At 41.3% G+C, this 17,687-nt stretch overlaps 1 protein-coding gene across 1 annotated transcript in view; it reads left to right on the forward strand.

Moving 5' to 3' along the window:
• The window catches only part of POLA2 (DNA polymerase alpha 2, accessory subunit), a 50,151-nt gene that overhangs the window by 17,136 nt on the left and 15,328 nt on the right, over positions 1 to 17,687 (forward strand). Inside the window, exons 7-10 of the mRNA XM_063438456.1 lie at positions 10,471 to 10,559; positions 12,364 to 12,519; positions 16,437 to 16,499; positions 17,030 to 17,072. Coding sequence (XP_063294526.1) covers positions 10,471 to 10,559; positions 12,364 to 12,519; positions 16,437 to 16,499; positions 17,030 to 17,072 — 351 coding nt within the window. The remainder of the gene's footprint in view (positions 1 to 10,470; positions 10,560 to 12,363; positions 12,520 to 16,436; positions 16,500 to 17,029; positions 17,073 to 17,687) is intronic.

Genomic DNA, 17,687 nt, shown 5'->3' on the forward strand with positions numbered 1-17,687 from the left:
GTGTTTCAATGTCCCCATGTCTCCAAGCTAGTGTCCCTTGTGTCTGTGGCCCTGGTGTCTCAGTCTCCCCATGTCTCCCAGTACCCCCATGTCTCAATGTCCCCATGCCCCCCAGCCAGTGTCTCTAGTGTCTGTGTCCCCATGTCTTCAAGTGTCCCCTATTTTCCCAGTGTCCCCATGTGTCCCAGCCAGAGTCCCCTAGTCTTCCAGTGTCACTGGTGTCTCCGTGTCCCTAGGTCTCCCCGTGTCCCCAGGTCTCCCCATCTTCCTAGTGTCCTAGTGACATGGGGACCCTGGGATACATGGGGACACATGGAGACATGGGGCATTGAGACACTGTGATACATAGGATCACTGGGAGACCTGGGGACACGACACTAGGGGACACTGGGAGACATGGGGCACTGAGACACTGATACATAGGAACACTGAGACCTTGAGTAATCGACACATGGGGGCGCTGGGAGATATGGGGGCACTGGGAGGAATCCATCTATACAGCAGAATCAAACTAAGTAGTTTTTCGGTGATTTTACAGCATTTTCTCTTATGTCACTCCTTGTGATTTACATCATGTGATGTCACCCATACATATTTAATTATGCAAATTAGCAAGGCCAGTATGTTTTTCCAAGAAAGGTGGCAACCCTAACTACTTTTCACATACTCTTACTTAAGTATGGAAACTTAAGAGGGATGTATGGGAACAAAACTTGTGGAACCAGTGTGGACTGGCTGACAATGAATATAGTTAAAGGGACACTTTAGTCACCAGAACAACTACAGCTTATTGAATTTGTTCTGGTGAGTAGAATCATTACCTTCAGGCTCTTTGCTGTAAACACTGTCTTTTCAGAGAAAATGCAGTCTTTACATTACAGCCTAGTGATAACTCCACTGGCCACTCCTCAGATGGCTGTTAGAGATCCTTCCTGGGTCATGACTGCCTAAAATGCATCCAAACATTCAGTGTCTCCTCCCTCTGCATGCAGACACTGAACTTTCCTCATAGAGATTCATTGATTCAATTCATCTCTATGAGGAGATGCTAATTGGCCAGGGCTGTGTTTGAATCATGCTGGCTCTGCCCCTGATCTGCCTCTTTGTCAGTCTCAGCCAATCCTATGGGGAAGCAGTGTGATTGAATCAAGCCACCACTTCTAATGATGTCAGCAGACTGCTTGTTTTTCTGAGTCTAACAGCATGCAGAGTTACAGCTTCAGGCTTGAATACAGTAAGATTTTGCTATATTAATGGAGGCATGAGGGGCCCATGGGGGCTAGATGGTGGTGTTAACACTACAGGGTCATGAATTCATGTTTGTGTTCCTGACCCTATAGTGATCCTTTAACCCTTAAGGACCAAACTTCTGGAATAAAAGGGAATCATGACATGTCACACATGTCATGTGTCCTTAAGGGGTTAAGATAATGCTGACTTTGGTCTCTCTAACACTGTGGCATGTTCCCTTTCATTAGGCTGAAAAAACAAAACAAACAAAACAAAACAAAAACAAACAAAACAAACCCATCAGAGAGATGGCAAAAACATTAGGTGTAGCCAAATCAACTGTTTAGAACATCCTTAAAAAGAGAGAACGCACCGGTGAGCTCAGCAACACCAAAAGACCCGGAAGACCACGGAAAACAACTGTGGTGGATGACCAAAGAATTCTTTCCCTGGTGAAGAAAACACCCTTCACAACAGTTGGCCAGATCAAAAACTCTCTCCAGGAGGTAGGTGTATGTGTGTCAACAATCAAGAGAAGACTTCACCAGAGTGAATAGAGAGGATTCAACACAAGATGTAAACCATTGGTGAGCCTCAAAAACAGGAAGGCCAGATTAGAGTTTGCCAAACAACATCTAAAAAAGCCTTCACAGTTCTGGAACAACATCCTATGGACAGATGAGACCAAGATCAACTTGTACCAGAGTGATGGGAAGAGAAGAATCTGGAGAAGGAAAGGAACTGCTCGTGATCCAAAGCATACCACCTCATCAGTGAAGCATGGTGGTGGTAGTGTCATGGCATGGGCATGTATGGCTGCCAATGGAACTGGTTCTCTTGTATTTATTGATGATGTGACTGCTGCAGGATGAATTCTGAAGTGTTTCGGGCAATATTATCTCCTCAAATTCAGCCAAATGCTTCAGAACTCATTGGATGGCGCTTCACAGTGCAGATGGACAATGACCCGAAGCATACTGCAAAAGCAACCAAAGAGTTTTTTAAGGGAAAGAAGTGGAATGTTATGCAATGGCCAAGTCAGTCACCTGACCTGAATCCGATTGAGCATGCATTTCACTTGATGAAGACAAAACTGAATGGAAAATGCCCCAAGAACAAGCAGGAACTGATGACAGTTGCAGTAGAGGCCTGGCAGAGCATCACCAGGGTTGAAACCCAGCGTCTGGTGAAGTCTATGCATTCCAGACTTCAGGCTGTAATTGACTGCAAAGGATTTGCAACCAAGTATTAAAAAGTGAAAGTTGGGGGGGCGGGGCCAGGCCGCCAAGCAAGATGGTCGCATGTCGGATCAGCTCCTGACACTTACAAAGGAATAAGCATGAAAACTGGACTTTTGGCACAAAAAGCCGACCAGCTGAGGTGGACCACATCGGGTGGAGAGTACCGGACCCAGGGTGAGGCTGGCCTGCCTGGTTTCAGTCCCCTGGAGGAAGAATCCTCACTGGCACAACGAGGCCTACTCCGGCGGTGAGTGGGGCAGACGGCCGCTGCCCCACTATCCTGCCCATCGGTACTCAGCCAAGGCCAGACCCGTCAGGAAATGGCCCCGTTCCCCCCCCTCTGGACCGGGGGGGTGATCCCGGTCCTTACCATCGCATGCCCCGATCACCCAGGGCGCAGCAACAGGGCCGCCCTGCTCCGACACCAGGACGCGGCAGACAAGATGGCGGATGTTAAAAGCGATGGCGCCAATACCGGATCCACCACAGGCCTTCAAAAGAACTTACCTGCGGGCAGACCCGGCAAGAGGTGACACTCTAATAAGAGATTTCTGCCCGATTCATCTGTACAACGGGGCTGCAGCGTCTGACGACGGCCCAGCCGTGAGGGGCACCAGCACCTAAGAACTCCTCCTGCCGCAGCTGAAATCCATGGGCAACGTGGCTAGGCTAAAAAAGGACATCTGCTGTAGGTTCCTGGGACGCCTGAGAAGTCTGCCTTCGCCACGCTTCAGCACACGACACCAGGCTGAATGAGTGAGGGGTCAGGCCACCTACAGGGCACAGGAATGGATGGAGACCTCGGCTAGCCCAGGCCACATCATCGCCCCGGAGGGCCACAGGGCATCTGCCAGCACGCTGCCCCTACTCATGTGGCAACACAAGACCCCAATCCGACTCCGCTACCACTTTATTGGGAAGGACTTGAAACAGTCCTCAACACGGGCCCAGGGCCCCCACTCAAGCGACTCGACCACAGCCCCTCGGTGCTTCCTGAGTACTGGAATCGACTGACCCGGGACTCACACCATTAACCAGAGCTGGCCTCACGGGCCTTCTGAACTTCTGCAGCGCAATCCCACTAGCTGCAGCTTATACTTCACCTGCAGCTACGAACACTTCTTACTAAGCTGAGATATGTTGCCCATGCTGTTTCATTTATACCTGTCTAAACCTTGATAGCTATACCTTTCACCATAATAGGAATGGAGTGGCCTAGCACAGAACATATGTTGTATTATGCGCTGTTTTATATTGTGTCATAGCTAAACATGTACCTCACCTGTCCTAACAAGCAGAACAAATTAACATACTTAATCTAAGTTAATATAATATAAGACAAGCCCTGTCCACTATTTCGCCTAATTTCGCGACCTACCATATATTGCCTAAACAAACATTATGTATGTCACCAAATCTAGAGAGAAATGTTAGCATGATGTTTATATTTGTGTTTAGCCTCCTCCACTACCGCTCCATCATAGCTGGCAACATCCAGGTGTCACTCAGAGGCGATGCACCTTTAATTAAAAGACCAGCACGCTTCCATTGCGTTTTGAGAATCTAGTTACCCCATCTCCAGCTACCTTAAGCATTGTGTCGCACCCTGACTCATAGGATTTATATGCTATGCTTCTCCCATTATACTATAACAAAAAATGTGCAATGACCTAGCCTGCCATACTAATGTCTCGTGTTGCATGACACTGTACTGCTTGATGATGCTGTTGTGGCACTGTAAGATCAGATGTAATTCCCTGCACGCAAAAATAAAGAATTAAAAAAGAAAAAGAAAAAAAAAAGTGAACGTTTGATTCATGACTGTTAATCTGTCCCATTACTTTTGGTCCCTTAAAAAGTGGGAGGCACATATACAAACGGTTGAAATTCCTACACCGTTCACCTGATTTTGGTGTATAGAGCCAAAAAGATTAGAATTGTGTTGATGTCCCAATATTTATGGACCTGACTCTCTGTGTGTGTGTGTGTGTGTGTGTGTGTGTGTGTATATATATATACACAAAGAACGTAGCACACCATTGCCATCACACAAGACTACCAAGAGCTCAGACTGCCAAAAATAATATAGAGCATTGAGTGCTATTCCCATACAAAAAAATAGCAGCGCTCTGCCCAAAAAAAAGATATCTAAAATTTCGGCATTCAATGCCTTTTAGTCTTTTTGGGCGTCAGAACTCTCTGTATCCACGTCCGCCACAAACGCAGTAATGTCATGTGCTTTATTAAGAAGTGTGCACACTACTAAGGAGACAACAAATGAATTCTGATGTCTCTCTTTTTTATTAGGGTGTTATTTTAACACGTGGGTATTGCTATAAAACTGCAAACCGTGCAGAGCTAAGATGAGATCACCTTGAGAAAGGCTTCAAGCTGAAACGTTAGGGTTGTTGTCTCCACTCTCTCTGCCATTTATTGACCGTAACACTTAAAGGGACACTATAGTCACCAGAACAACTACAGCTTATTGTGTTTGTTCTGGTGACTATAATCATTCCCTTCAGGTTTTTTGCAGTAAACACTGACTTTTCAGAGAAAAAACAAGATGGTGGTTTTAACACTATAGAGTCAGGAATACAGGTTTGTGTTCCCAACCCTATAGTGTTCCTTTAAGGGCTTGAAGAGTTCTTTTGTATTTATTTATTTTATTTTTTAATTCTTTATTTTTGGTGCATATAAGAAAGTACAAGCTGACCTGTAATGCCACAACATCAAAATCAGGCCTTTACAGGCATGTTAAAACAACACAATGTCATGGCATAAGATTAAACTGCATATTTTTGTTATAGTAATCATGTTCATTTTGTTTAGTTATATTAGCTGGATTAATAAAACAGTGGTTAACAGACAGGCTTTTTCAAGCTAGTTTCTGCTATCCCTCAGGTTACTTATAGTGGGTCATATACTGTGCAATCTGTATTGTCAGTGACAGGTTATGATGATCCCTGCTTAAGGCTTAGTAGTTAAGTGACAGAGAGGAACGTAGTTACTGGGGTTAAATAATCAAGCTTAGTCGTTCCGTCTGATTTAGTAAGGGAGCTAAATCAGGTGCCATGTGACGACACTGCGTTTGTGACTGACTAGATAGGTAAGACATGGGAAGCATAAATTGTGAGTAGTTACTTGCTAACGTGTGATAACATGGCGTAGTGTTACCACCAGGGGACAGTGGATTGCTGGGCTGTCCAGGTTAGGGTATGCATGCCGAAGATTTAAGTGCTGTTGGTGGGAAGATGCAGAGTTAAAATCTACTGTTAGAAGCACAAAATAAAATTAAAATTAAAGCATGAAATGTAGAATATACAGTAGTCTGCTGTAAACTCGGGCCTGTGTGGCATGCAGCAGCTTAGTCGCTCCCGTTGTTGCGCTGGATTAGCCGATGTCATGACTGGGACCGGGTGTAGCTCACGCTGAATGCATGAGTGCTTGTCAGTTAGGAGTGTGTCCGCTGGCAGCATCCCCAGGCAGAGAAAAGGGCTTGCGCCCCTTTGTACCCACAAGTATAGGCTGGGTCATAGTCCCGGTAAAGTCTCTCTATACCCGCCAGTGCGGTTAGTGGACAGTGGAGGGTGATATCGCGGATGGTGTGGACGGTGCTCCTGTGATTGAGCCGGAATGTCTCTCCGCTATAGTGTTGAGCTGTCACCCTCTGGTGTTACCTGGTGGTCGGGGGGAACTGCGAGATTGTGCTGTCTTCGGAGTGCTGCCAGCGCGTTTATTTTTGTCGCCATCTATCCACAGAACGGTACACAGCCGCTACTCAAGTAATGCAGCCTCCACTCTCCATCATGTAGCAGACGCAGCGGCCATCCATGTGGGCCCAGGCTGGTCTCTCCACTGCCATGATACTGTGCGTGAGCAATGCATCCCTGGTGGGGGCCGGGATAACCCACGGGGCCCCGTATAGGCATGAGAGAGGTTCCGCCGGACTAAGCACGGGAGATCAGCTGTTTCTCCCGCCAGAGCCTCACAGCACGCCGCAAAGTCATCGGCTCATCATGCGGTGCCACGGGGAGGACAGGAGCCGACATTTGCCCGGTAGGTTGCTGCTCGGATTCCCCTTGTCATCTGACAATTTCTTGAGGTTAATTCGAGGCAGAAGGGGTGAGTATAGGCTTGTTAGTGAAGGTTTGTCGAGGAGCTGAAGTGCTCCATGTCCATCCAGTTCGACGGCCGGAACTTTTTTTTGTGTCAGAACAAGTAGATTGCACTTCCACTTTAGTGTCTTGGACAAGTAGTCCTTTTAATACAATTTCTCACCCTGGATTTGGGAAGTGTTTTATTAGGCAAGAAGTTATGTGTGTTTAAAAGATATTTTTTATTTTTTTATTTTTTTATTCCTGCTACACTTGGGTTAACTCGATTATCCAGTTTACAAAATACAACTCCAAATATTGGCCTATGATTAAGGGCAGCAAAACATAGAACATCTGTGTTCTATGAAACCATTCCAGTGAAAGGGAAAACAAACATTTGCTTATTTTACATAGTTACATAAGCTCAAAAGAGACATATATGTCCATCAAGTTCAGTCTTTCTAACATCTGTTTTTTTTCTATTGATCAAAAGAAGGCAAAAAAAAAAAAAACAATTTGAAGCAGTACAAATTTTGCAACAAACTAGGAAAGAATCCTTCTTGACTCCTGAATGGCAGTCAGATTTTTCCTTGGATCAAGAAGCTATTACCCCACAATTTAAAAATGATATCCTTGATTATTATGGTTTTGCTTTTTCTCTGTTGCTGTTTAAACCTCTGTACAGACTCTCTGATAAAACCACTTCTTCAGGCAGAGAATCTTATTGTCCTATGCAATAATCACTTAGGGCGATTAGGTAAGAAAGAAGCCAGATTAAATGTATCTTTTTTAGAAATCATCCTAATGGAATGCATGTTTTTAATAGAATTATGCTGAGATTGTTTTCTGGGGCAGTTAATTGCTGGTTTTGCAAATTTAGAACATTTTCTATGATTCCTGGGGCACTGTTGATTTTGTTCAGTACTTATGGATGCCATTTTTTTTATTTTTTTTTTTAAAGCATCTTTTAAATAAACTCCCAGGAATGGTGAACACATTAAAGGATTGATGTAGTTTTGTGGAAGAAAATAAATGACATGTCTAAATATGCTCTCTATTTGTTATATTGTTGAGTATACATGAAAACAGTTGCATTAGGGCTAACCTCATCAGATTTAGTGGAGCTGCACAGGAAGTAATGTGATAGCAGTCAGGAAATGATTTGATAGTACACAAAAGAAACTTTCTAGCAACAGTTGGTAGGTGTGTATACATTTCCATATCCATTATTATAAACAGACTATAATAACATTAAAATTGGACATTGCAGGTAATTATAGTATTAGTCTATTTATAAATTAACATAAGATATGCAACCATGCCGTGCAATACAAATCATTAGATAATTATCTTTATTGTGGTATTTAGCCACAAAACATTAGCATTGACATCCTGTTCCTACCACATTAATGTCTATGCAAACTGAAACACAAGACATGCTGGGTTTTTCAAGGTGAATTTCACATTTTAAAACCAAAATAGCTAAACGCAAAATATTCTGCAAGTCCGCTATGCTCCCAGTTTGGTGATTTGACCTTAAATTTTAAAGTTACCTTAAATTCTCGCTTTAAAGGACCACTCTAGGCACCCAGACCAATTCAGCTTAATGAAGTGGTCTGGGTGCCAGGTCCCTCTAGGAGTAACCCTTTTTTTTTTTTTTTTTTTTTATAAACATAGCAGTTTCAGAGAAACTGCTATGTTTATAAATGTGTTAATCCAGCCTCCAAATCCTCTAGTGGCTGTCTCACTGACAGCCGCTAGAGGCGCTTGCGTGATTCTCACTGTGAAAATCACAGTGAGAGCACGCAAGCGTCCATAGGAAAGCATTGTAAATGCTTTCCTATGAGACCGGCTGAATGCGCGCGTAGCTCTTGCCGCGCATGCGCATTCAGCCGAAAGGGAGGATCGGAGGCGGAGAGGAGGAGGAGAGCTCCCCGCCCGGCGCTGGAATAAAGGTAAGTTTTAACCCCTTCCTCACCATCCAGCCCGGCGGGAGGGGGTCCCTGAGGGTGGGGGCACCCTCAGGGCACTAGAGTGCCAGCAAAACGAGTATGTTTTCCTGGCACTATAGTGGTCCTTTAATGAATTACTCTCATAGTGTACTAATAGATCAGTGGCTCTTAAGACCTGCTCTAGGACCTTAAAAACAAAACAACAAAAAAACACTGTAATAGATGCATCTGGTGAACACTTTTTTTTTCTTATATTGACATCTAAAGAAAGATGCATTTTTCCTTTAGATAACCGGAAAGTTTTCTTATACCAGTGATGGCTAACCTTGACACTATAAATTGTTTCTGGACTACATTTCTCATGATGCTCAGCTAGCTTCTAGAATCTAAAAGCTAGCTGAGCATCATGGGAAATTTAGACCAGAAACTATTTATGGTGTCAAGGTTAGCCATCACTGCCCTATACTTTACTCCTAATACTGCACTGGACACAACATTAATCAGATAAATATTTGGAGTAAGACGTGAATATATTATATTCTCTTGTGTTTAAATTTCATACGCAACACTTAACAACATGACTGTGGCAAGATCTTTCATAGCTTACTTAAAAGGGTCATTTACTATAGTGAAGATTATTGGGAATTCAAAGTGTGTGTGTGTGTTTCAAATTTGAGTTCAAAGTAGTTAATCTGGAAAAATGTATCCAAGTCAGCTATGCTTCCAGTCTGGTTTCTTTTGCTTTATATTCCTAACAATCCTCACTTTATTAAATAACCCTGAGTGTTCCTGATAATGTGTAAGGCAAATGGTAAACTGATTCACCTTTTAGGAGTATCCCTGAAAAGTGTTCTTTCATATTTATTTCATATGTTATTTTGGAAGACTTGTAAAGCAGATTCTTAAAGGGACATACAGACCTCTGAAGCACTTCAGCCTGGTGCGTGAAGAGTGTGTCCTCACTTTTTTTTTTTTGCAAAACTTGTAAATACATGTGTATAATATTACAGGCATTCATATTCACTAGTTTCTCATGAGACTCTTTGCCCACAAACAAACAGCATTTCATTATCAAAAAACAATCACTTGGTTCAAACTTTATTATTATTATTATTATTATTACATTTTATTACCGTTGCATATAGATTTTTTTTTTTTTTTTTTTTAAAGAATTTAGTGTTACTCTTCCAGGCAGGATCTCTTACTTCCTGTTAAAGACACACTCCACGCACCATAACACCTTAATCAGAATTAAGTTGTTATTGTATCATAAAGTCCTTGGCACCAGCTTACCTTTAGAGGCTAGACTGTTAACAAACTATTTAACCCCAAAGTTAGCATGATTTAACCGTGGTTTACGTTTATCTCCTGATAAGTTGTTTTGGTGTCTGGAGTGTTTCTTTGAAATGAAGAGACTACAGGGTAGAGCTAGGCCCACGAGAAATATAAGACTCGCCAATATATTTGAACTCGAAATTTAGAAGGAAAGATCCCCAACTAGTTGAATGTCTAATCCCCCCACCCCCTCCTGTTGTCTCTTACACTACCCTTGTGTCTCTCCTCCCCTGTTTTCTTCACACCCCGTTTTTTTGTGTCTTTCCTTACCTCGTGTTTTAGCTTAACGTGTCCTTGTGGATCTCAACAGAGAAACTTATTTTATTTATTTTTTTTGTCCTCCAACCGGTCTGACAGAAAGGTGCTTCCAGTGAGTAGCTTTTTGTCAGACCAGGTAAAAGATAAATGTCAGGGGGTCACGCTACATGGAGCGACTGGCAGAGGGGTGCAAGGCGCTCTCTGCATCCTTTTGCCAGTCAACCAGACAATGTGCCAGGTGACATTTGCATTTTTATTTATTTATTTATTTATTTATTTTAGCCTAAATTTGGCCATACACCATAGATCTCGTAAACTTGTCAGCATATTTTAAGAACCTCTTCTTCTTTCCTTCTTTAGTTGTGAGCAGTAAGATTGAGGAGCTTGGGGAGGCTCTGAAGAATAATTTCCATATCGACGAATTTACCTCCGTCTCATTTCCGGCTCAGGTAAGTCAGCACTCCTCTGTTTAAATAAATAAATACATGTTCTAAACTGTAATATAAAACATCGGTTTTACCCAACCCTTCTTGCGATTAAGTAAATTAAACCTCACACATGTCATTATCCTTTAAATATCTTTGGCTGCCTTTTATGTTTATAATAATGCAATTTGATCCACCCAGAGTCTTTGATAATGAATTCAAATGGTCCTTACTTATTTTGTGAATGTATGTCAAACTACATCTTTTTTTTTTTTTTTAATACTGTATTGTTAACTATATATTTGTATTTTTTTAAATAATGGAGTGATGAGAGAGACTTATTCATGTTTGACACAATAAAAGTTTACTCCAAGTACCATAACCACTTCATTAATTTATAGTGGTCATGTTGCCGATAGCTTAAAATTAGTACAAAGGCAAATGTCACCCTGGGACATACAGTCAGTGTCCTAACTCACAGTCGTAGTAGTAACAGGCGGAAGTGACTGACAAACTAGCATTCATCTAAGCAAGTAACCAGTTAGATCAAAAAGAAAGAAACTAGATTTAGAAGAAAAGGGCTGATACAGAGACCAAGGTCCGGAAATCTCTCAACAGGCACTTGGGAAGGAGTTAAGACAGCAAGGAGCGAAAGTCCTCTGAACTAGAGATTACCAGCCATTGCTCCCATATTGCCGTTTATGTCTGTGACCTACCGGAAACATTTTGATATAATCATCTTCTTGAGGATGGAGGTGGGGCTATATAACTTCGTGGACCACAGCGGCCGGCATTGACCATGGATCGCTTCACGAGGGTGCTGGGTGGCAAGCTGACTTGCCTCAGTTAAGTAATTTATTTTACAAACCGCATCACCGCACCGATCGGATGAGGCCACGCTGTATCAAGGCAAGGGAGATGCCACAGTTAAAGGGAAGGTCGAGCTGGCTGTTTCCAAAATAACAGTATCAAGCTTTTACCTATATTCAGTATGCATATTGTCATTTATGTCTTATACACAGCCCTTGGGCTCGTTGTGAGGAGAAACAGGGCTTACTGGAAGGGGGGCAGTTTATCAGGGAAGCTGGTTACGATGGAGTGTATCTGATTCCAAAAAGAAGAATGTACTAACGATAAATGGATTTCACACACAAAACCCATGGCGATACCATTTATATTTGCTTTATGAAAAGAGAGATGCATTGATTTTTCTCACTGCAAAAAAGTAGAACCCAGAGCAGCTTCAGCATAGCTCTGTGCCAGGATGTAAATATTGAATTTTGAGCTCATTCTCCATGTCATCCATGGTGGTGTTGATCATTTCTGCATTAATGGGTAAAACATGATAATAACACAGTTCTACGATATTACCATTACCTAAGCTCTGATATGTAGAAGATTCCGTGGGGGATTTTCAGTTTTTCAGCACTTTTTATTTTTTTTTTTTTTTTATATACGGTCAATCTGTGGTGGCTTTTTTACCGTCTGTTGATTGTGTCTATTGTGCCCAATCTACACCAGAAAAAGTGAAAGATATCACGTTGGCATTTTTCACAGATATTGCTTACCATGGAAAAACCAACATGGTAAATACTTTTTATTTTTTTTTCCCTCCCCACTCAGCATGTGTTTAACTTGCTGTTTTTGTCCTGATTGTGTGGGTTCATGTAGTTATATATTGTAACAATCAAAGTTCTGTGTAACGTATTATCAAAGTGATCGAAGATGGTTAAAACAAAAAATCAAAAGTGCATGATTTGCCACATATCACAGTATCTTATACTTATCTCATTTATTCCTTAACTAATCAGATTATTTCCTCTCATAGGAGACTGTGACGGTTCTGGGACAGATTGGATGTGACAGTAATGGGAAGTTAAATTCCAAGTCTGTTATCCTAGAGGGAGACAGAGAGCACTCGTCAGGCCTGCACGTTCCAGTTGATTTAACAGAGCTAAAGGATTATTCATTATTTCCAGGGCAGGTAAGGAAAAAAATTGTACAAAAGTAAAGCAGCTATGCCAAACAGTTTGCTTACCCCATAAGCAACTGACCCACTTAGGGGTTTCTTCACTAAACCCTAAATTTGTCTGAAACTGAATTGTGAAATTTAGACAGAAAACTACTAGTTGGGGAAAAAACAAAAACATAAAACTCCACTATTTTCACATCTTGGTTATTTTAGCCAGAATGTTGCAGTTTGGATGTCCTATCGACTGTAAGCTCGTTTGAGCAGGGTCCTCTTCAACCTATTGTTCCTGTAAGTTTTCTAGTAATTGTCCTATTTATAGTTAAATCCCCCCCTGTCATAATATTGTAAAGCGCTACGGAATCTGTTGGCGCTATATAAATGGCGATAATAATAATAATAATTACACTTTGATTTGGTTTTGTGTGAATGATCCCCTTCGCATTTCGCACAGTTACACGCAACAACAGTGACGCAGTTAGTATCTGCCTATTCAAAGTGCCTTAACAGGAGTGAAACACATTAAGCTAGCATTGTTTGTTGCCCCCTGACATTTTTTTACCCATACAACCATGCTGTAGACCTTATGATGCCAAGAATTTGTTTGACAACTACCTGGCAGTACTGTTGGGAACCTGGTCTTGACAGCTGTGCTAAAGTGGGAGTTCATACTACAACTTTACCATACCAAGTCTTAACATTATTCACTGGCTTAGAGAATCAGCATGCTGCAGTGGTTATGGTGTTTAGAATGTCCCTTGACAATTTATTTTAAATGGTTTATATTTTCCATACACGGGCAGGGAAGTGTGTCTGTGTCGCAATTATTAATCTCCTTACGTTATTGTCTTATCCATGCTAATGTTGAACATTTGCTCTAGATAAAGTAACCAGAAAATTTGAAAATCCTTCCAAGTATTGCAGGTATTATAGTAACAACACATATGGTGGTCATTAATCTGACTCATATGACAGACAAAAAAAAAGTAGAATTCTGTTTGGTAGCAGAGGATATCTAGTTACATGTGTCAGCAGGCTTGCTAGGGTTTCTATAAGAGCAGATGGAGGAAAGGTCAGAGGTTAAAAGACAAGGAAAGGACATAAAAGCTTAGTGCTCTGTTATGAGAAAAATGTGGGGAGGAAGACAGATGAGCGACTGATTATGTTTAAAGAGAATTATCTGACTGAAAGGGAAAGGGGTACAGTGAACTGGGTACAGTGAATTCTGAGTTTAGGAAATATCATACCCTGTATCTCTTGACCATGGCACATTGGTTAAAGTGGAACTATTACACCCTCCCCCCAACAAAATGAGTATTTCTTAAAGAAAAAAAATATTTGCTATACTCATACTGACTGTGTTGGAGTTTCCATGAAATCAAAGATTTACTGAGACAAAGTAGGGACTACTTTGCCTCGGTATTTTTCCTACGCCTGACACTGGGTGGAGCTACGACGTCTAGAAGTGTTGATTTTCCAGCCGTCATCAGTGAAGGTTACGGAGATATTAGCTGTATCTATGTAAGATCTCGCTGGATCTTCCAAAGACATCAATGCTGTACTCTCGCACATGCGCAAAAGTACAGCAGTGACGTTGGCTCCTGGTGCTAAAGCATTCCAGCCAGAAGAAAATGGCGGCGCCCACGAGGGATAGGTTCAAGTAAATAAATCTCACCTTTCCCTGCCGACACAGGAACACCAGTGTCGACGTCATCATCGATGGTCTTTGCAAATTATGATGCTGACAGTACGGCTTTAAGACCAGTTGGTTAGTGACACAAGGCAATGTGCATTCCCAGGAAAGACAGTGCTTGCTAACAGAACCTTCAGATGTACACACCAAGCCAAGCACATTCAATAGAGTATCAATTAAAATAGTGCCTCTAAAACTCCAAGTTTAAATTGTAATTTGAACAATGCGGTAATAGCATTGTATTTGTAAAAATGCAGTCTCGTTACAGTGATGTAAATATAATGCAATTTGTAATGTTGCTCTTAGAGTTAAGGTGTGCTTTCATCAACCTTAGTTTGAGGGTTCATCGGCACTTCTAATGTGTAATCTGACACTCTTGTCATACCTGGCAAAGCTGGTCAGAGAACAATGGCGGCTACGATATTAAAACCACTGACAGGTGACATGAATAACATTGATTAGGCAGGTGGTTTTAATTCCGCGAATGATTGGTGGATGTTCTACAGCATCACCAGTGTCGACATTACTTCAGGATACTTTCCAAGTGTAACTTTATAATAATCAGTGAGGTAAAGTCTGGATGAGAATGATGCGATGGGAGCTATAATTTTTAGGATCTCCAGTTTCCACATTAACTGCTGTGACAATTGCACTGAATAAAAACTTTGAAAATCACCTTCAACTTGTATTAACCCCTTAAGGACCAAACTTCTGGAATAAAAGGGAATCATGACATGTCATGTGTCCTTAAGGGGTTAAATCTTTTTTTTCCCTCTCATATGATGCTCAGTTATTGTTTCAATATATTAAAGATTTAGCAGATGACATCACAATTAATTTCAGTCCAGGTACAGCAAGGGTGTATGTTGCAAATGTGAGTGAAATATAAACTTTGTATTTCTTCTCTTCTCCCTGGGTATCGACAAGACCCAGTTGCTCAATAAAGAGTGCATTTTTACATGTAACCATTTATTTTCTTGCCTTAATTCAACGCTGGGCTCCCTCTGCACTGGTGACCTCTCCTCCTTCATCGTCAGCTCCCGAGTGGAGCGGAATGCGCATGCTTGGCCAGAGGAGCACGCGCGCTTTCAAACCCGCCCATAGGAAAGCATTACTCAATGCTTTCCTATAGGGATCTTTTTTGACACTGGACGTGAGGACGTCCAGCATCAATAAAGTGTGATTTACTCTGTGTAAATCGCAGAAGCGGCCTCTAGTGGCTGTCGGGGAGACAGCCATTAGAGGCTGGATTAACCCTGCAATGTAAACATAGCAGTTTCTCTGAAACTGCTATGTTTTCAGCTGCAGGGTTAAAACTAGGGTTACCTGGCACCCAGACCACTTCATTGAGCTGAAACGGTCTGGGTGCCTGTAGTGGTCCTTTAAAAAGCTAGGAAGTGATCGTTCCCCTTTTACGTTAAATGATTATACAAGGGTTACTGAATGCAATGTTGAACCCCAACACCAAGCATACTGTGACAGCGTGTGCACCACAATATGTCCTGTAATTACAGAAATCGTTACACATTTAGTCAACTACAATGCTGCACTAAAAATATTGCACCATTAAATGTATCTCCAACCATTATTAAAGAGATTCTTTAATGGGGCAACATTTTTAGCTTGCAGATTTTACTTTATTTTTAGTGAGTGAATCATCAAACAGAACAGCTGTTATAAGAAACTAAAAGAAACACAAGATTCGAAATCTTATAGGGATATTAACATTGCACATTATAATAAATAGGTCCTTCTCGTTCCCAAAGAACATTTCATGTCAGCTAATGTGCTCAGCCTGTCAATTCTGTCCAAATGTGGACAAAATGTTCTGGTAATTCAGGAAATGCAATTTCATATTCATAATACAGTGAGAAAGGGGGGCCTCTGCCAGAGTGTTCTGGGAGAACCCAGTTATAGTCAAACCATACACAGAGCAAGGCATCCGCAAACAACTAAAATCATAATCACTACAACTGACATTGTAGTGCTTAACATGGTCCTTTAATTATGCTAATATGCAGTCTACTTATGCATTTACCTTGAAACACTCTTGGAGTGCTCATGGGGACAATCCTGTCCTCTGAGTAAAGGGAAACTGAATGGTTTCAGTCTCCTACAAGATCAATTGCCATAAATCTGTAAACCGTGCTACTTGAATATGTAAAGCTTGTCGCTAGACTACAATATATGCAGAGAAAGAGAATGGCATATATATATATTTTTATTTATTTTTTTTTAGGTGGTGATTATGGAGGGGACAAACAGCACTGGCAGAAAATTTGTTCCTACAAAACTTTACGAGGTGAGAATTTACAGCATCACCTGTATTATCACATCACTGCTCAACACGCAACAGAACCAAAATAAATCTGCTTTTTTTTATCAGTAATACACTGATGGGGGAGATTTATCATTTGTATATTCCTACAGATTTGTGTGATGCCCCAGTTATGTCCCACTTCAGCAAGTATCATGCCTCGTTTTCTAACACTTTAATAAATCCGTTTTCTACTGCAGTAAACAAAAAGTTTTCCATTTGCATGCCAGAGGTATAAAAAGGTGAATAACTTGATATACTGGACAGTAAATAACGTTCCAATTTTCCTTAAAGAAACACTAAAGTGACAGGAATACAAATGTGTATTACTGACGTTGTAGGTCTAAAACACCATTTAGTCATACATAAATGCTGCGCATACAGACTTTAGGCAACATGGCCACTTTAAATCACCGAAGCAGTCATGGTGCTTGGAATAACCCTTTAACTTGTTTAATACTGTACATGTGAAAAAAAGGAATTAAATTCAAGAATTTTGATATGTCTTGTTTTAGGGGGTCCCACTTCCATTCCACGAGCCTTCTGAAATATTTGAAGGTAAGCATTTTTGTTGTTAAAGATGTGTGGCAATTAGAAAAAAAAAAAGACTACGTGCTCCCTGCCCCCGATCTATCTCCATCAATTATATTCCGCAAACTACTCTGTATTCCAGCTATATATTTATTTTTCCTTACAGGTACATAGCAGTCGAAAATAAACTGCCTTGTTTGTGCTCTGGAACTACATATACTGGGCATCAGCAAAATTCCACATCCCTGTATTGACTAGTTTACTTTGCATTATGAATCCTAATACACCTTTCCCTGCATCTGTTTAGAGAATAATTGAGGCAATATTAAATATAAATAAAATATAACATTACAGTTGCAATGCTTTTTGTCTATGTTGAGCACCCCAAAAAAGGCTACTGCACCCTGCTTATTTACTTGGTATATATATTCTCTATACGCTCCTACTGCCTCCCCTTTCTCTTTTCCTTTCTCACACTTTGTTTTTGAAGGCCTACATATACTTTTAATGTCCCACAGTGTGTTTTTGCTCCTTTCTACTCATTGTGGCATTGCGAAAACAATTCTATCACGCCTTCCTCCCCCAGTGTGCTGCAAACCATTTCAGCCAACTATATTCGCTGTTTTTGTTTAATATTTTTTT

Source organism: Pelobates fuscus, chromosome 12 (genome assembly GCF_036172605.1).
Source record: "Pelobates fuscus isolate aPelFus1 chromosome 12, aPelFus1.pri, whole genome shotgun sequence".
NCBI classification, from domain to species: Eukaryota; Metazoa; Chordata; class Amphibia; order Anura; family Pelobatidae; genus Pelobates; species Pelobates fuscus.